Source organism: Suncus etruscus, chromosome 15 (assembly GCF_024139225.1).
Source record: "Suncus etruscus isolate mSunEtr1 chromosome 15, mSunEtr1.pri.cur, whole genome shotgun sequence".
NCBI classification, from domain to species: Eukaryota; Metazoa; Chordata; class Mammalia; order Eulipotyphla; family Soricidae; genus Suncus; species Suncus etruscus.
Genome location: NC_064862.1, coordinates 4,677,557 through 4,698,557, shown reverse-complemented (window position 1 = coordinate 4,698,557; position 21,001 = coordinate 4,677,557). Strand labels below are relative to the sequence as shown.

At 38.4% G+C, this 21,001-nt stretch overlaps 1 protein-coding gene across 1 annotated transcript in view; it reads left to right on the top strand.

Moving 5' to 3' along the window:
- MAP3K5 (mitogen-activated protein kinase kinase kinase 5) overlaps positions 1 to 21,001 on the top strand; it is a 233,126-nt gene that overhangs the window by 145,922 nt on the left and 66,203 nt on the right. Inside the window, exons 11-14 of the mRNA XM_049788000.1 lie at positions 418 to 525; positions 7,764 to 7,813; positions 12,708 to 12,803; positions 16,557 to 16,638. Of these exons, the coding sequence (XP_049643957.1) occupies positions 418 to 525; positions 7,764 to 7,813; positions 12,708 to 12,803; positions 16,557 to 16,638 (336 nt within the window). The remainder of the gene's footprint in view (positions 1 to 417; positions 526 to 7,763; positions 7,814 to 12,707; positions 12,804 to 16,556; positions 16,639 to 21,001) is intronic.

The following is a 21,001-nucleotide window of genomic DNA, read 5'->3' as shown; positions in this document are numbered from 1 at the left end:
GGGACTGGAGCACACAGCAGGTAAGGCTTTTGCCTTGCATGTGACCTACCTGGGTTCAATACCCACATGGTCCCCCAAGCCCGCCTGGAGTAATTTCTGAGCACAGAGCTGGAAGTAAGCCCTGAGGCTGCTGGGTCTGGCACTCCCCCACCCCCCCAAAAAACAAAGGTAATGTAATATTGGAACTTATAATTATTTATATCAGCATGAAATGTGCAAAGAACTCATAATAGTAGCAAGTGGTTTTTCTTTTAGCAGTGAACCCAAATTCTCAACCTTAGTCTTCCAGATAAGTGTCATTAGTCTGAACAGTTTCTTTTTGTTTAATCTCCCAGATAAGTGCTATTATGTTACTTTTAACTAGTTGAATTCTTAAATCAGTAATATTGCTTTCTTTTTCGGTCTTATGTCTTTAAGGTATTAATATTAGAACCAACCAAAATATATCAACCTTCATACTTGTCAATCAACAATGAAGTTGAGGAAAAAACAATATCTATTTGGCATGTACTCCCGGATGACAAGGTAAAATTTAAAAACAAGAACACTGAAAATAAAGAATTTTATTCCTTTTTTGTATTTATATATTATAGCAATTTAGTTAAGAATTTACTAGGGCCAGAGTGATAGTCCATTGCATAGTGTGGTGTGGCTTGCCTTGCACACAGCTGACCCAGATTTGATTTCTGGCAACCCCTGTGGTCCCTTGAGTCTGCCAGAAGTGATCCCTGAGCACAGCCTAAGTAATAAGCCCTTAGTACGAAAAAGTGTGACCCCCCCCATATTGAACCCAAGTCTGTCCCAGGTTGGCTATGTACAAAGCAAACGCCCTACCACTGTGTTATCGATCCATCCTCCAAAATTAATCTTGATGGCCCCCTCACATCTGTGCCAGTACTGGTGGTTCTTGTTCTTTGTGATGCGTGCCAGTCTCTATGGTGTGAGATGGTATCTTATTGTTGTTTTGATTTGCATCTTCCTGATGATTAGTGATGTGGAAATTTTTTCATGTGTCTTTTGGCCATCTGTATTTCTTCTTTGAGGAAATGTCTGTTCATTTCATTTCCCCATTTTTGGACGATTTAGCTTCTTTAATACTAGTTTGTTCTTCAACCCACATAGAAGCCCAACGTATCCAGCTTTTTAGTTTGATTATTTTTGTCCCATACCCATTGGGGTAGAGGAGGCAATGCTACTCCCACATGCCAGGCCTCCTGTATCCAAAGTGTGTGTTCAGCTTATTGAGTTATTTCTCTGAACCAGGTACTACTGCTCTTATCACTGATAGTCACAATGGTTGGAAGGCTTGTGACAGTGACGAAGCCAAAAAAGAGCAATGGAACAAGAGATCCTAGTGTTCCTATCACTTCAGACGTCTAAAGGCTTTTAGTAGTTCTGTGTCAAGGGCCAAAAGCATGACAATATAATTTTCTTTTCTTTGCAACTATATTTGTATTATTAATAGTTTTTTCTCTTTGTGGAAGGCTTTTTCAGGTTAACTGGCTGTGCTCAAGGCCTTTTCCTGGCTTTGGGATCTGGGATCAACTTCTAGAGTGCTCAGGGGATAACAATATGCAGTGTTTGGGGGACCATAGGCAGTGCCCAGGGTATGACTTACCAGAGTGACTTACATGCAAGCAGATGCCTTGACCCCTGTACTACCTCTTCAATACCTTTATATTTTTTAAAAATATATGGCATTTTCTTTTCTTTTCTTTTTTTTTTGCGGGGGGGGGGGTGGGGGGATCCAGACCCTGTGATACAGCTCAGGGACTACTCCTGGCTCTGCGCTCAGAAATCACTCCTGGTTCGGGGGACCATATGGGATGCCTGGAGATCAAACCAAGGTCTGTCCTAGTTTGGCCACGTGCAAGGCAAATGCCCTACCACTGTGCTATCACTCCACCCCGGCATTTTATTTTCTATCATTAGTTGTTACTTTTCAGTTTGCATATTTTTAAACTTTTTGGCCACACCCAGCAGAGCATAAGAGTTATTCCTGGATCAGTGCTCCCAGCTGCATCAGGGGAATGATACAATGTCTGGGAACAAGCCCAGTCCATTTGCTGGCAAAGCATGCGCTGCCACATTTTCAATTATCTTATCAGTATTTATTATATATTTATTATCCTTATCTTTCCCTTATAATCTCATTTTCTTTTAAGTCATGAAAAGTAGTTCCTTGCCCCTTAATTTTTGTGGAGAGGGAGAGGGGTAAAGTTAGCCTGGTATTTTCCAATTTTCTTTGTTTCAGTATAGCAAAGTCAACTCCAAAAAAAATTTTTTTTTTCTTCTGGCTTGTTCACATTTTTACATTTTTTTAAAGTATGCATACATACATGTTATTCAAGCAGATGTAGCTCAGTCATCTAATTTAAAATACAAATACTGAGGAATTAGGAAACATTATCTGGGAAGGATTTTCAAAGACTTGAATGAGAAAAACAAGGTTATACAAGGACACTTGGAAACAGAAAGAAGCTAAAGGAATTAGTGATTAGCAAACCAAGGAGATTTGAGTGGAGAGAAAGCCAGAAATATTTGGAAGACAAAACAGAAGCCAAAGTAAGCTGAAGATATTTGGAAAATGATCTAGTCCTATTGAATTTTCATTACTTTTTCCTTTGAGTAGAGGTTCTGTGTTTAGTAAAGCTAGTTTTATATAGATTCTTTTGTTTTGTGATAATTATAGGGACAATATTTATTATATTTTGCTTAAATAAATAGCAGGTTACAAACAGGTATACTAAAAATTTTACAGATTTTGGCTGTCAATTGTCCAGCTTCTGTTTTTACCAGTTTTTGATCAAGAATCATATTTATGGGTCTATTGAGTTAGCAGTGAAGTTGCATGCCTACCACGTACCTGACCTGAGTTCCATTCCTGGCACTACATATTTCCCTTAGTTGCTTGCTTGAATTAGGTCTCAGATTCCGAAGCCAGGACATAGGATAAAAGCAGACCTGGAAGCAATCTCTCTCTCTCTTTCTCTCTGTCCTCTCTCTCTCTCTCTCTCTCTCTCTCTCTCTCTCTCTCTCTCTCTCTCTGTGTGTGTGTGTGTGTGTCTCTCTCTCTCTCTGTGTCTCTCTCTCTGTCTCTCTCTGCCTCTCTCTCTGTCTCTCTCTGCCTCTCTCTCTTTCTCTCTCTCTCTCTTTCCTCTCTCTCATTGGATATATGTGGACCTTGCAGCAAATGTAGATGTAGGAAATAATTCTCTCTCCATTCAAAGATATTTCCAACCAATGAGTAACAAGGTATATAATGAGTGGCATGGGATCCGATTAATCCCACACTTAGCAACTTCAGATGCATCCCTAGAGACCCTCAAGGACCACAAGTTGTGGGCCTTGAGGTCCCCAACACTACCAGTTGACCCAAATATGGCACTGCAAGCCCTAGTAGCATTGTATCCTGAACTGTTGGCCCTGTTCATTGAGAATTGCTTGGGGTCCCACCACCAAAAGAAAAGAATCACGTTTTTATTACCCTCAATCCTTTCACTCGTTGTTATAAGTTGTTAGTGCTAAAAATGCTTTTTGTCCAAAAATTTAACTTTCTAATATAAATTTGTGTCAGTTTCTTTGTCAACCCTATTCTGTCCATGGTATAGTCATTACCATTGCCATTTTCTCTATTTTAACAAAGCAACCAATAAAATTGGGATGATGACATGCAATAAAAATAAGTCATAATACTAGTTTAAGGCCATTGTAATAACTAATGAAATAACTGATAAGCAGTTAGATCTCCAGTTAAACAGGGAAATAATTGTTTTTGTCATTTTTACAGTATTCTAAAAGTAGAAGACACTTAATTCTCACGTGTTTCTTTATTTACTTTCCCTGTTTGCATTAAAATATATGGAACTAATAGTTAGATAGAGCTAGCATATATATACTCTATTGTAATTCAAAGTTTTAAGATTGTGGCAGTTTTCAAAATATATGGAACTCATAACTTTATCCAAAGTCAAAAACAAATAGAAATTCTAATATTCTAGTAGTTGTGTCCCACCTTTGCCCTTTTCCCTTCCATCTTATTCATGATGTTGATGCAGACTGGGAGATGCATAAATGCTTAATTGTGACGCTCCCTGGGAATCATCCGTCAGGTTGTAGTGCCTCTGTACTCTTCTGCACTGATCCCTGAGCCCCCCACTTCAGTTTCATTGCTTTGGCAGGGGTGGAAGGGAGGGGGAGTAGGACTCCTGACTGCAACAATTGCACATCTTTTGAAGTTGCAGTGCAGCTGTGAGGATAGTTGCAGTTCTTTCACACACCTGGGTGAAACATTGCTGAAAATCATTTTTGGTGCAGAGCTGTCAGGATTGTATTTAACTGCACCTGGGTTTGAACTTGGACACCTATACTTTAGCATGAAGCCATCTGGTCCCTGATAGTTGTCCCTTTGATTAATGGATATCTGTTGTTTAAAGTTATTGCTTAAAGAAAATCTGCTTTCTTTTATATATAAATGTATGTTATACATGTTAAATAAAAATAATACCTAAGGGAGGACAGAGAGATTATTTTTACACACACTCACACCATTAAGTTGAAGTTCAGGCATACAGGCAAAGGTTGCCAGCACCTGGGTCCCAATAGAATACTATGAACTGGCTAACCTCCTTCTTTCTTCGCTCTAACCCAGGGAATGTGCTTATCTCAAATTCTAGAATTTTATTGATTCATCTTGCTCTCATTGATCAAGGCTGCTTTTAACAACCAAACAATCTACTAAAATTGTCTTGAAGTTTAAGTAAATGCTATCACATTATAAGAACTTCAGAGATGAGGTCATTATAGATTATACTTAAACAGGGTCAAAAGTATGTTACGGTTTCTCTCTTTCTCTCTCTTTCTCTCTCTCTCTCTCTCTTTTTTACTCTCTCTCTCTCTCCCCTCTCTCATGATCTCAAATGAAACTCAAAGCATTACCTCACACAGCTTTAAAAGGACAAAGGAAAGTACAGCCTTCTCCTTTTGTTCCAAAACTTAAATCTTAAATTGAACACCTGCAAAGGGAATGTACTTTCACTGGTTTGCACCAACCTGTCTCACTGTTCCTTAACATTGTCATCTGACTTGGGAGAGAATTAATTTTGTGTTAGCCAAGAAGGAATTGACTAAGGCCTACAGAACAAAAACTGTCACAGGACTACTTCACAAAACGTATCTGTCATAGCACGAGTACTGCCATCTTTACTCAATATTTATTTACTCTTTTTCTTAATCTTGTTAGGATCTGGCTTGGGGTCTGGGGCTAACCAGTTCCCAGAAATTTAGACTTCTATTGAATAGACAAGGTTGAGTGTGGGTTTGAGGCTTTTAGTCTTTCACTCCTGCTCAGGCTGATTCTCCCTCCTTCCTCCACCCCCTACCCCTTATTCCCAGACAGGCCTCAAGGGCCTTTTGCCTCACCTGTGGACTTTTTAGCTCACTGGTGCCTCCATGTGGTAGTTTCAGAGGCATTCTTGTTCCAGGTCCTTTACACACTAAAATGGAATGTTCTCTGGCAGTCCTTTACAATCTTTCAGGAACCTAACTTTCTGGAAATGCACTATTACTTTCTTTAAAAAAAAAAAAAAAAAAAAAAGAAGCCCAGAAAATTTAGGGAATCCCCTTCTAGGCTGCTCCCAGAAAAGGGCCAAGAGAAGACTGATTGAACCATGTTGTCCTGGTGTTTGCCAGCTGCCTCGTTCCCTTAACAGGCTTGCAACTCTGCCCTCCCTACCGGCTCTGCCCTCAGTTCCCACCCCTTGATCCTGGAATGGCCTTAGAAAGCAGTTCATCTGCAGCCTTTAAGTATAAGGCTGCATTTTATGCAAGTCCTGTTTAGGTAACAGCTGCCACTTCTTGGGTCACATGTATTTGGGAGGTCACTTGAGGACAGTGGGATTTAGAAGCAACTTTCCAGATTACCAGCTGAAGCTGCAGGCTGCTATTTTAATTTGGATCCTTCTGTACCCTGGTTAAGAGAGCTACATTCTATGAGCAACCTTTTGTGATCTATTTCTTCCTTGGATTTCATGCACATTTGCTTTTAGTAAATCAGATGTCTGATTGATGTGCATTTGAACTAGTTTTTTAGTAAATCTACTTTAGGGTTTGAGATAACCTTTTTTGGTTTTGTTTATTTGATTTTTGGACCACACTTGGTTGTGCTCAGGCTTACTCTTGACTCTGTCTATGCTCAGGGTCACACTTGACAGTGCTTAGGGAACCAACCATATGTGGTGCCAGAGTCCACAACTTGTATGGCAAATACCTTACTTCCTGTACTCTCTTTGACCTCTGAGAATCTATTTTTGAGATGCATGGTCCTGTCAAAAAATTAGGTACTGGGCCCGGAGAGATAGCACAGCAGTGTTTGCCTTGCAAGCAGCCGATCTAGGACCAAAGGTGGTTGGTTCGAATCCCGGTGTCCCATATGGTCCCCCGTGCCTGCCAGGAGCTATTTCTGAGCAGACAGCCAGGAGTAACCCCTGAGCACTGCCGGGTGTGGCCCAAAAACCAAAAAAAAACCACAAAAACAAAAACAAACAAAAAATTAGGTACTGTAGATATAAATTATAATTATTGAGTGGCCAATTTCTAAGGCAGCTTAAAGCCACAAGACTTGCTGACCCTCATTAATCGTCCAGCATTGACAAGTCTTGTAGCACTATTTTAAGTGGATAGATAAGAGAATTTTTTTTCTGGTTATTTTTATATTTACAGAATTGAATTGAAATCTGAATTTTCTACTATTAATACAGTACTTAGAAATGTGTAATATTTATACAGTACTTACTGAAAAACATGAAAAATTATTTTTATAATTTACTTATAAATACATATATCTATAATTGAAAGTCATATTAACACTAATTTAATAATTATCATTTTAGTAATAAATTCAAGAAATAAGTTTTATATTTTTATCTTGGTTCTGCAAGTCACTAATGTTTATTTTATGAAGATCAAATTTTTCATTTTAGACTTTGTTTTACATTATACTTTTACATGACTAATAACTATAAGATGCAGCTATAACTGGATATATGTATATATTCAAACAGACTTGCCTGTGCTATTTTCTGAAATATTTAGAACTTTTGTTTTAAGTGGAAAACTTAACTAAAGATAGATCAGTAAAAATGATCTTAAAAACTTGGTAAGAGGACCTGGAAATATTACAGCTGGTAAGCACTTGGCTTTGCACATGAGTTCAATCCTCAATGTCTCATATGCCACTTTAACCCCCGATCCTGCCAGGAAAGCCCCCAAGCCTGCCAGGAATTATTCCTGAGTGCAGAGCCAGGAGTAACTTCAGGTGTGATTCCAAAACTCAAAATAAAAAAAAAAACAAAAAAAAAAAAAAACCTGGTAGAGATTTTAACAAATTAATGCTTTTTCATTTCTTAGGAAGGAAATATTATTCAACTATAATAATGAAATTACTTTGATCACTGTGTCTTTTACCTAAAAGTTAATACAAAACAGTTTCTTAGGTTAATCTGCTAGGCACAAAGGCTTGGAATTGAATGAGCTACTTCTGTTTTCTCAGAAGTTGGTTCAGTAAGATATTTAATTGAAAGGAATAAGTAAACATCATACTGTGGCTTAAGAATAAATTGCATTTTTATAGCAGGTAGTTTGTTTATGAGTTATATAAATAAGAAAAATTACTCAGTGGTATTATTTAAAAATATGAAACAAAAGTTTTGTATTATTTTCAGTTGAATGACTTCTTTATTGCTGTTCTTTTTTCTGTGTTTTAGAAAGGTATACATGAGTGGAATTTTAGTGCAGCTTCTGTCAGGGGAGTGAGGTAAGTTCCTTTGACACAGTTTGTTTAGAGGACACTTTTTTTTCTGGAGTGTTACTGTCTTTAATAGAACTTTTAATTATGCTTTAAAAGTGAAGTCTTACAGCCGACTGAATGGGAGAAAATTTTTATACTTAACTTAATGCACTTAACACATCTGATAAAAGTTTGATATCTAGGATATACAAAGTTTACTCACAAAGGTTAAAATTCACCAAACCTAAAACCCCATCAAAAAAATGGGGAGAGGAAATGAACAGAACTTCTCTGAAGGAGGCCAATAGGTGGGGCCAGCAAAACATGAAAAAATGTTCATCATTTATCTTTAGGGAAATCCAAATCAAGACAACACCAGTAAGGATGGCACATATCAAAAATACTGGGAACAACCTCTGTTAATAGGGATGTAGTGAGAAAGGAACTCTTATCCACTCTTCATGGGAATGCTGCCTGGTCCAGCCACTCTGGAAAACAGTATGGAGGGTTCTTAGTAAACTCAAAATTGAGCTGCCAGGGTCGTAGAGATAGCACAGCAGTAGCGCATTTGCCTTGCGCACAGTCCATCCAGGACAGACGATGGTTCGAATCCCAGCATCCCATATGGTCCCTGTGCCTGCCAGGAGCGACTTCTGAGCACAGAGACAGGAGTAACCCCTGCGAACAACCAGGTGTGACCCAAACACCCCCTCCCCCAAAATTGAGCTGCTGCATGACCCAGCAATCCCAGGCATCCCATATGGTCCCTGTGCCTGCCAGGAGTGACTTCTGAGGACAGAGACAGGAGTAACTCCTGAGAGAAGCCAAGTGTGACCCAAACACACACACACATACACACACACACACACACACACACAAATTGAGCTGCTGTATGACCCAGCAATCCCTCTTTTGAGTATCTATCCCCAGGACATAAAAATAATCATCCAAAAGGATGTTTGCACACTGCTATTTATTGAAGCACTCAGTATAATAGCTAAGACTTGGAATCTACCTCGATGTTCAGCAACAGACAAGTGGATATACAATGGAATACTACAAAACTGTAAGGAGTGATGCAATCATGCAGTTTACAGCAACATGGATGAAACTGGAAGATATGTTAAATAAAGTAAGCCAGAAGAAGGATAAATATAGGATATCACTTATATGTGGTATTTAGAATAACTTCATGAAAAAGCTCAATGATTTAAATGGAAGCTGTTTCAAACACCGTTGGCCCCAGAGTATAGCGAGGAGAAAGAAAGAAATTGAGTGGAAAAGGAAAAACACAAATATGAAAGGATGGGGCCAGGGTCTAAGGAGTCTCAGGTGCATTGTTAGTGTTAAAAAAGGACAGAACTAAATATCCAAGCCAAAATCAACAACAGTGGAATCAAGAGGCCCAGATTTTACCAATCTAAATTTAAAATGGGCCTGTTATACTTACAGTTTGGGAGGCAGTGGGGTGATATGGGTGGGATATGGCATGCACTTGGGAAATGATGGTGGAGGAAGATTGACACTTGTGGTGGGATTGGCCCTGAGTCATTGTTTGTCTGAAACATACATAAAGGACTTTGTAAATCACACACAAATTTTTTTGTTAAATGTATTCTTAAAAAAGAACAAAATTGGGGTCGGAGCAATGGCACAGTGGTAGGGCATTTGCCTTGCACGCAACTGACCCAGGACGAACCACAGTTCGATCCCCAAAATCCCGAGCCAGTAGTGACTTGTGAGTGCAGAGCCAGAAGTAACCCCTGAGCATCACAGGGTGTGGCCCCGAAACCAAAAACAAACAATAAAAAGAAACAAAATCATGCAGTTCTTAAGAAGGAACAAAGAAAGAAAGAACAAAATCATTATCAAACAAAATTTGCAGCAACATAATTAGAACTAGAGAATATCTTAGAAGTCAATCTGAATGAAAGAGACAGATATAGAATAATATCTCTCATATATGGGACTTAACAATGCACACCAAGGCAGTAAAGAAGCTACAAAGGCAACATGATGTGGGTCCTGACAGTTGGAGCTGGCTGAAAAGGAAGGTGAGTTGAGGGTGGGGGGAAGAGATAGGTACACAGGTGATGCAGTCAAATTATGTTCATGAGAAACCAATACATAGTATTGTAAGCCCAAAGAATAAATAAAATAAAACAAGATAATAATGCAGCCTTCCTACTGATGAAAATGCTCATCCTTTTCTAGTCTCAAATTATGAAAATATTTGGACCAAGATACTCACTATCAGATTGAACTTTTACTGGCAGGTAAATAAAGTTAGTTGACTTAAGCTTGTCACTTTTCTTAAATGGGTAAATAATGGATCAGAGTCTAATATAGATAAGATGTTAGTTGATGTTACAGGAAATTTTTTTCTCATCTTTTGGTATATAAGGGATTTATCTTTCCCTGGATGAATGCAAGATACAAATTCCCTCTATTATATTGTATCCTGTTATTTGTTGAAATTAAAAAGAATTCATTTTTTTAAGCCCTTTCCCAGGGCTGGAGAGAGATAGTGATCTCAGTGCTTGCTTTGTACTTATCCAACACAGGTTTGATCTCTGGCGCTGCATCTGATCACCAAGTCTTGCCAGGAGTGATCTTAAGCATAGAGCCAAGCACAGAGGGTTAGCCAAGCTAACCCTGAGCACAGCCAAGTTTGGCAAAATAAACAACAATTAAATTAAAAATCTTTCTTTATGTCATCATATCTGAAGTGTTCTTGAGATTCATCTTAGTCCTGGCATTGCTATCAAAATGCCACTGGTTAGAAATGTCTTTTCCTTTCCATGTATTTTTCCAGAAAAAATAATTATTTTCTTTAAATATTAAGAGCCATGAGGAAAATATGTACATACTGATTTTTATAAAAAACTCTTAGAAATTTCAAGAATTAGTTGTGTTTGCTACTGTTTGCCTCCCAACATAATACAATGGGAAAAACAGGCCAATTTTGGTAGATCAATTATGCAATACCTGTTGCTTTTGACATAATAGTGATGGTTTTGTTGGAGCATGAACTAAAGAGCTGAGTCACCATAATTGGAGTCTGCCTGGCAAAGGCACTTTTACTTCATGAATGAACATTAACTATCAGGATTTTGGATTGACTGATTATATGCACTTCTAATACATGCCTTCTCAAATAAAGCTTTTTTAAATACTTTTTTTAGCCCAGTGATCAGCCATGTACTTATTATTCACACATTATTCATTGCATTTTAGGAGAGTCTCTAAATGTCACTGTATCTTCTCTATTTCCTGTTGACTTGATTTCTTAAATTTAGGTATTTCATCACTACAAACCCGTATTGAGATTTGTGGTAGAAGCAAAATGCTTATCTGTCATTGCAGCTGGTTCGTATGTTGGGAAACTTGAAATACAGCTATGGCTTTAAAACAAATTAGCTTTCCCTTATTTACTCCACTAAAAAGAGATGAGAACCTGTAGAAGAAAATACAGTGAAGTTTTACATCACTTCAGAACTTACCTCATTTGGTCATTTGAGCACCAGCCACATCTCAAATATTGAGTTACTACTAGGAGTATAAAAATCACTAAGATATAAACTCTGCTCTCAAAGAGCTCACAAGCCAATATGGGGCCAATATGGGGAAAAAATTTAACATCTGATAACAAAATAGACTAATGAGCAATTACAGAAGCTAGTTCACAGAACAGAGGTGTAAAATTTAGTTTTATTTGAAATAGAAGTAGCAAAGGAAGACAGGACTAATTTAAGTACTGACATTAATTGATAAATAAAATTTCCTTTTAAAGTCAAATATGATGGGGCCAGAGAGATAGCATGGAGGTAGGGCATTTGCCTTGCATGCAGACGGACAGTGGTACAAATCCAGGCATCTCATATGGTTGCCAGAGCCTGCCAGGAGTGATTTCTGAGCATAGAGCCAGGAGTAATCCCTGAGTGCTGCCAGGTGTGACCCAAAACCAAAAACAAACAAACATAAAAAGTTAATATGATATGCTTTCCAAATTGAAGAAATAGAAAATGCAGAAGCAAAAGTAGAGCTGGCAAATAGGAGCTCATAGTCCAAATCAGACCCACTGCCTGTTTTTGTCTTCTTATAACGTGGTTGTGTTCATTCATTGTCTGAAACTGCTTCAAATGAAAAACTGAGTTATTTGGCTTACAAATCATGAGCTTGCTTTTTGACCTATTGCAGAAAATGTTTGCCGATCCAGGCATAATACAACAGAGCCTGACTGGTAAACTGAAAAGTATTCCAGTTGCAGTAAAGTAAACTGAGTACGGACCAAATGTTCATTCACATTCTGCCATTTCTGAAACAAATGCTATACTTCTGCTTTCCGTATTACCCTCCTAGCTTTGGGAGTATTTTATTTTTTTGTAATTCTAATCAAATTAAGTCACCAAGGCCAAGCAGCCAGAAGATGTTTATGCTTTTCTTGCCAGCACACAGTCCTGAGCCACTATGGGATAGGACCTTCCCCGGGCTAAGGTACACATACTCCTTTTGCAAATATGTCTCAGCATATTATTTTAGTATTTTATTTAGTAATGTTACTTTATTTATTTATTTATTTATTTATTTATTTATTTATTTATTTGGTTTTTGGGCCACACCCAGCGGTGCTCAGGGGTTACTCCTGGCAGTCTGTTCAGAAATAGCTCCTGGCAGGCAAGGGGGACCATATGGGACACCGGGATTAGAACCAACCACCTTTGGTCCTGGATCGGCTGCTTGCAAGGCAAACACCGCTGTGCTATCTCTCCAGGCCCTGTAATATTACTTTCTAATGTGCATTACATAGCTATTTTTATGAACACATTGATATAATTGGGATTGATATAAAATACTATTTTTATTACAGATCTATAGATGTATTGGTATTTTATTGAGTAATTCTGGTCATTTGTTTCAGTATTTCTAAATTTGAAGAACGATGCTGCTTTCTTTATGTGCTTCACAATTCTGATGACTTTCAAATTTATTTCTGTACAGAACTTCATTGTAAAAGGTATGTATTAGTCACTGTGTATTTGAAAAGATGGTTTTTTACCTGAACATTATTCTTAATTAATGAGTGAGTTCATACTGAATATGAAGGATTAATGAATATGTGGGTATATAAATATTTGATTTGGGGTATTTTAAAATTACCTAGTATGTTTAACAGAAAAATGTGGGCTCTCTAACAAATCAGTTTTTTCTAGTCATAATTTATTTTTCATAGACAAAAGATTCAGACTATCCAGTTAATTGCCTAATAACTATGTCTCTATTTTTGTTTTTGTTTTTGGTTTTTTGACCACACCCGTGACGCTCAAGGGTTACTCCTGGATACGCGCTCAAAAATTGCTCCTGGCTTGGGGGACCGTACAGGACACCAGGGGATTAAACCGCGGTCTGTCCTAGGCTAGCGCACGCAAGGCAGATAGGTGCCTTGCCACTTGCGCCACCGCTCTGGCCCCTGTCTCTTTAATTTAAAGACTCACTTATTTTACTCTTGGGAACATTTTTTATTCTTATATTCTTCTGTCATCTCATCAGTATCTGCATCAATTTGTCTTAACTGGTTCATTTCAGAGTCAGTTGGTAAGCTTTAAAAAGTTCTTGGGCCCTACCATGGAAAAGGATTGACCTTTCTAGTAGTGGTGCAGTCTGAGTTAAGTGTCAGTACTCAGGTTTAAATTAATAAAAGAAAATCCAAATATCTGTGAACTACAGGGGATATTTATGTACTAAAGATATTTTTTCTGGTGGAATAGTTAAATAGTTCATGTTCCCTCCAAACACTGACTAGCACGGAGACCTGAAGAAGTAAGGCACAATTTTGAAGCCAAAAATTGAGATAAAAGCCAGGTTAAAATTTTGTTAGGACTTCTTATTCACATTATCACTTTTTGATCCCATTTTGTAAATGTTTTCTATAGCACATTTAATCATTTTTATCTAGGCATAAAACTGTGTAATTTATGATGCTTGGTTAGAGCTTAAGAATTCCTTGTATACATATGGCCTTCTTTTCTACTTACACTTCAATTCTCAAGGTTACTGAATTTATCACCATTGTAACTAAATTTGTGGAATTCTATCTTAGGCTAATATTCTTGGAGTAACTGGTCTCTAATCATTCGCAGAAAATAAACAAAATCTGGGATTGATTCCGACAGAGGTGACTCCACAATCCAGATGCCAAGATTGCATTGTGTTTCCATCTTACTGTACATGTTATATTCTTCTTAGAGGGTGGGTGGGTGGGTGGATGGATGAAAATAAGTATAAAGATAGCAAAAGTTGTGGTTGGTCTACTTTTTGTAGCAGTGTAACCTGTTCTTCCTTGGACTGGATATGCCTAGGAAAGCTTACCTGTATCATCAGCACCTATTCACATCATAGTACCTCCTGTACTGGAAGTCTGTGAAACATGAGCCTTTCTTCTGGAGCTAGTTTTTCTGGGGAAATTGGTTTTTTAGTGTGTTTATTTTTCTTGCCTCCAAACCAATCTTAAAGGAAAAAAAATTCACAGCATGACTTCCTGAAGAAAATCTTTGCCACCAAAAAAAAGAGGTGGTTTCTGTAGCAAAAATAAAAGCAAGCTGCTCTTAATTTTCTTCAGTACTTCACAAACTCTATAAGTGGTATTCCCAAACATAGTATGAGACATTCAAGCAGAAGATTTAGTAACTTTAATATTAAGATTATATATGGCAGTTCCAAACACATTATCAGATAGTTGCCTGAGTTTAGAGATACTCTTCCAGAATAAAGTTACTTTAGTTACATTCCATTTTGAGCAGACATGTCACAAGAAACTCTCAAGGCCAGAAGACAGTGGTGAGATATTGTGACAAGACTGAATGAAATGGATGCCTCATCTAGAGTACTGCACCCAGCCAGACTCACATTCAGGTTTAAAGGAAGGATACATTGCTTCATGGATAAGCAGCAGCTCAGAAACTTCACAGATGAAAAACCAGCCTTAAAGGAAAAACTGAAAGGTCTACTTTAAGACAAGAGAGATCAACAAACACAGCAAACTTATCTACAAAGATGACATTAAACCCTATGACAATCATCTCCCTCAATGTCAATGGACTAAAATCACCAACTAAAAGACACAGAGTGGCAAAATGGGTCAAAAAGATGAATCAACCTTCTGCCTACAAGAAACACACCTGAATAATCAGAACAAACATAGACTAAAAATCAAAGGCTGGAGGAAAATCATCCAAGCAAACAACACCCTTAGAAAAGCTGAGGTGGCCATATTAATATCTGATGATACCAACTTTATACTCAGAAAAGTGGTAAGGGACAAAGATGGACACTATGTACTAATCAAGGGATATGTGCAACAGGAAGAAATCAGATTATTAAACATATATGCACCCAATGAGAGAACAGCAAATTATCTAATACAACTACTGACAAATCTGAAAGAAGAAATCAATAATAACACAATAATTGTGGGAGACCTCAACACAGCCCTGTCAACACTTGATAGGTCAACCAGGCTGAAACCCAACAAAAACATACTAGCCCTGAAAAGAGTAATGAAAGAAAGAGGACTAGTACATATATATAGGACACTCCACCCAAAAACACCTGGATACACATTCTTCTCCAATGTACATGGGTCATTCTCCAGGATAGACTACATGCTGACACATAAAACATACCTTCAGGGCCTGGAGAGATAGCACAGCAGCGTTTGCCTTGCAAGCAGCCGATCCAGGACCAAAGGTGGTTGGTTCGAATCCCAGTGTCCCATATGGTCCCCCGTGCCTGCCAGGAGCTATTTCTGAGCAGACAGCCAGGAGTAACCCCTGAGCACCACCGAGTGTGGCAAAAAACAAAACAAAACAAAAAAAAAAATACCTTCATAAAATCAAGAGGATAGAAATCTTGCAGGCTACGTTTGCTCACCACAAGGCTCTGAAATAAGATGTGAACTACAAAGACACACAGAAGAAAAACTTTAACAATTGGAAATTAAACAGCCTGCTACTGAACAACCAGTGGGTTCGAGATGAAATCAAAGAGGAATTCAAACTTTCCTGGAAACAAATGATAATGAAGACACAAACTACATTCCATTTTGAATAATATTAGCAACACCAAAATACTAAAAGCTGGCATGTAATGATTGCATTGTGCTAAGCTAACTAAAGGACCAAGACCATATAATCTTTTTAATAATTTATATGACATGTAAGTGTATTTTTTTTATCATTGAAAGAGACCCAGAAGTGAAGATTCCCAAATCAGTTAAGTGCCATCTTGATCCGATAGCCGTATAAGATATTCTTTTTTTTTTTTTTTTTTTTTTTTTTGGTTTTTGGGCCACACCCGTTTGACGCTCAGGGGTTACTCCTGGCTATGTGCTCAGAAATCGCCCCTGGCTTGGGGGGACCATATGGGACGCCAGGGGATCGAACCGCGGTCCTTCCTTGGCTAGCGCTTGCAAGGCAGACACCTTACCTCCAGCGCCACCTACCCGGCCCCCGTATAAGATATTCTTATATTTCTGTCACCTCATATAGCCGCAGTGTTCTGATTCCTCAAATAAGTCATTGTCAGATATTTCGAGAAATTCCTTCCAAACTCTTGTCTTTTGAAAAAAGTTTTTACGCTGTTACTATTTACTACTTGATTTCAGTGATTCTCTAACTGCATTTCTTTGCTTTGAATCCTCTGTATAACATATTTGTTTACATGGAATATCATGTATTATGAGCGACTGACTGTATGTTCACTTCTATTTTAGGTTCTTTGAGATGGTGAATACTATCACTGAAGAGAAGGGAAGAAGTACAGAAGAGGGGGATACTGAGGCTGATTCCCTTGAGGTAATAACTCATGTATTCAGTTTACTAAATATTTTATTGTGTTGTTATCATGACTTGTGTTGTTTTGGTTTTGTATTAAATTCAGTGGTATTCAATTTCTATTCTTCCTTTTTTTTTTTTTTCCTTGCTTTTGGGGCCACAGCTGGTGGTGATTAAACCCTGAGCTTAATCCTGGCTTTAAGCTAAAAATCACTCCTGGGTGGACTCTGGGGACCATATGGGATGTCAGGATTCGAACCCAGGTTCATTCTGGGTTGGCTGCATGCAAGGCAAACATCCTACCACTGTGCTATCGCTCCAGCCTCTCAGGTTCTATTCTTGATTCTGACATCAGAGGTGATTTCTGGAGCTGTTTAGGGAATCATACATGGTGCTTGATTAATCCAAGTCATTGCAAATGGCTTAAACCCTATTCTATCTCTTTAGCCCCACTTTGTGGCTTGAGAAATATTTTCAAGACTTAAGGAGGTGTGTTAGGTGAATTATGATTAAGGATTGGAGACTTATTTAGGTGTGTTAGGCTTTGCTTTTATGTTAACAGCAATTTAACCAAAACAAATCAAAACGAAAGAGGCCAGAGCGATAGCACAGTGGGAGGGTGTTTGCCTTATGTGCAAGGTCCAAGATGAATAGGAGTTTGAATCCAGGCATCCCATATGGTCTCCCAAACCTGCTAGGACTGATTTCTGAGCACAGAGCCAGGAGTAACCCCTGAGCCCCGCCAGGAATGACCCAAAATCCCAAACAAACAAATAATAAACAAAACATGTTAACAGCAATTTAACATTAAAAATTTTAAATTCCTTTGATAAAAATATCTATGAGAAATATCACAAACATTAAGACACTCTTGGGGGCCGGGCGGTGGCGCTGGAGGTAAGGTGCCTGCCTTGCTTGCGCTAGCCTAGGACGGACCGCGGTTTGATCCCCCGGTGCCCCATATGGTCCCCCAAGAAGCCAGGAGCAACTTCTGAGCGCATAGCCAGGAGTAACCCCTGAGCGTCACAGGGTGTGGCCCAAAAACCAAAAAAAAAAAAAAAAAAGACACTCTTATTTTTAATATTCTATTCTTTCCCATGCCAGAATAGTACAAAGATTCATTTTTTTGTTCCTTTTTAATTACCATCACCAATGTCCCAAGTGTTTCTCCTCCCCACCCCACAGCGGCCTGTACTCTAGACAGGCTTTCTACTTCCCTCATTCAGTAACATTTTGTTATGATGGTTCTCAATGTAATTATTTCTGTAACTTCACCCATCACTCTCTGTGGTGAACTTCATGTCATGAGCTGGACCTTCCAGTCCTCCGCTATTTTGTCTCTGAGAATCAGTACACAAATATCTTTTATTTTTCTTAAAACCCATAGATGAGTGAGACCATTCTGTGTTTATCTCTCTCACTCTGTCTTATTTCACTCAGCATAATAAATTCCATGTATATCCGTATATAGGAAAATTTCATGACTTCACCTCTCCTGACTGCAGCATAATATTCCATTTTGTATATTATCCACAGTTTCTTTAGCCATTCATCTGTTGAAGGGCATCTTGGTTGTTTCCAGAGTCTGGCTATTGTAAATAGCGCTGCAATGAATATAGGTGTGAGGAAGGGATATTTGTATTGTATTTTTGTGTTCCTAGGGTATATCCCTAGGAGTGGTATAGCTGGATCGAATGGGAGCTCAATTTCCAGCTTTTGGAGGAATCTCTATATCGCTTTCCATAAAGGTTGGACTAGACGGCATTCCCACCAGCAGTGAAAAAGAGTTCCTTTTTCTCCACATCCCCGCCAGCACTGCTTGTTATAGTTCTTTGTGATGTGCGCCAATCTGTGTGGTGTGAGATGGTACCTCATAGTTGTTTTGATTTGCATCCCACTGATGATTAGTGATATGGAGCATTTTTTTCATGTGTCTTTTGGCAATTTGTATTTCTTCTTTTTTTTTTTTTTTTCCGAAGTGTCTATTCATTTCTTCTCCCCAGTTTTTGATGATTTTTTTTTGTAAAGTTCTGTCCGTACCTTGTATATTTTGGATATTAGTCTCTTATATGATGGCTATTGGGTGAATAGTGAAAAGCCACTCAGTGGGTGGCTTTTGTATTCTGGGCACTATTTCCTTTGAGGTGCAGACGCTTCTCAGCTTAATATAGTCCCATCTATTTATTTCTGCTTTCACTTGTTTGGAGAGTGCTGTTTCCTCCTTAAAGATGCCTTTAGTCTCATTGTCATGGATTGTTTCACGTACATGTTATTCTATATACTTTATGGTTTCAGGTCTGATATCGAGGTCTTTTTTATTTTTTCTTTTTTGGTTTTTGGGTCACACCTGGTGACGCTCAGGGGTTACTCCTGGCTATGCGCTCAGAAGTCCCTCCTGGCTTGGGGGACCATATGGGACACCGGGGTATCGAACCGCAGTTTGTCCAAGGCTAGCGCAGGCAAGGCAGGCACCTTACCTCCAGCACCACCACCCAGCCCCTGATATCTAGGTCTTAAATTCATTTGGATTTTACTGTTGTACTTGGTGTTAGCTGGAGGTCTAAGTGAGCTTTTTTACAAGTGACTAACCAGTTGTGCCAACACCACTTATTGAAGAGGACGTCCCTGTTCCATTTAGGATTTCTTGCTCCTTTATCAAAAATTAGGTGACAGTATGTCTGGGGAACATTCTCTGAGTACTCAAGCCTATTCCATTGATCTGAGGGTCTGTCTTTATTCCAATACCATGCTGTTTTGACAACTATTGCTTTGTAATACAGTTTTAAGTTGGGGAAAGTAATACCTCCCATATTCCTTTTCCCAAGTATTGCTTTAGCTATTTGTGGGTGTTTATTATTCCAAATGAATTTTAGAAGTGTTTGATCCACTTTTTTTGAAAAATGTCCTGGTATCTTTAGAGGGATCACATTAAATCTAGCCCAAGCCCAGATGGATTCACTGATGAATTTTTTCAAACCTTTCAAGAGGAGCTAACACCAATCCTGGCCAGGTTCTTTCATGAAATTGAAAAAACAGGAACATTTCCAAACGGCTTCTATGAAGCCAATATCACCTTGATACTAAAACTAGACAGAGATACTGCCAAAAAAGAAAACTACAGACCAATATCCCTGATGAATACAGATGCAAAGATCCTCAATAAAATTCTGGCAAATAGAATTCAATGCCTTATCAAAAAGATCATTCACTATGATCAAGTAGGTTTCATCCCAGGAATGCAAGGATGGTTTAACATACGTAAATCTAGCAATACCATACACAACATCAACAACAAGAAAAATAAAAATCATGTGATCATATCAATAGATGCAGAGAAAGCATTTGATAAGGTCCAACACCCATTCTTGATCAAAAATCTCAGCAAGATGGGAATGAAAGGAACCTTCAAGGCCATCTACCACAAGCCAATGGCAAATATTATCCTCAATGGAGAAAAACTAAAACCTTCCCTCTAAATTATGGTACAAGACAAGGTTGCCCCCTCTCACCACTCCTATTCAACATAGTACTGGAAGTACTTGCTATAGTGATTAGGCAAGAAAAAGATAGCAGGGGAATCCAGTAGGAAAGAAAGAAGTCAAGCTCTCACTGTTTGCAGATGACATGATACTATACTTAGAATACCCTAAATACTCTATCAAAAAGCTTTTAGAAACAATAGATGCATCTAGCATATGCATCTATATATACATATATAATAATAATATATGCATATATTAAGAATCAGAGATAACAGAAGCCTACAAAGTCAAGAAAGACAGTAATGTCAATCACCAGAAATGCCTTTCCTCTCAGACACATCTTTACTTATGCCTAGTGAATGTAACATTCTGTAGATACTTCTTGAACATAACATTCTTGTGGATACTTTCTCAAAGATTATGTCTATTTTCTCTGTCCTGTCCACTGAATAGAGAATAACCCTCTAGTTCTATAAATACCAAAGGTAAGTCTTGACACTTCTAGGCATGATAAAATTCCTCTTTTTTCCAATCTTTAATTTGGAATAGAATATTGTATGCAGGAAATACTGACAGTCACATCTATGCTTAATGCTGAAGTAAAATGAAAGAAACTAGAGCACTAGCCTCATTGCTATAGGATGAATTTGACAAAGTCATCTAATACAGTAGATACCCAAGGCCTCCCCAGTGGTGGTTAGGGCCTTGGATTCCCTCCCAATGATTTTTGGCTAACCAAGCCAGTAGTTAAATGCAAAGACCCAAAGATGCATAACTACTTGGCACTTCAGAACCAAGCCCAGAGGTACTCCAGGCCCATACTTGAAGATGTTTTTCGGGGGGGGGGAGGGGGAGACAATGTTTGCTGGGGATTGAGTCAACCTTTTTTATTTATTTATTTA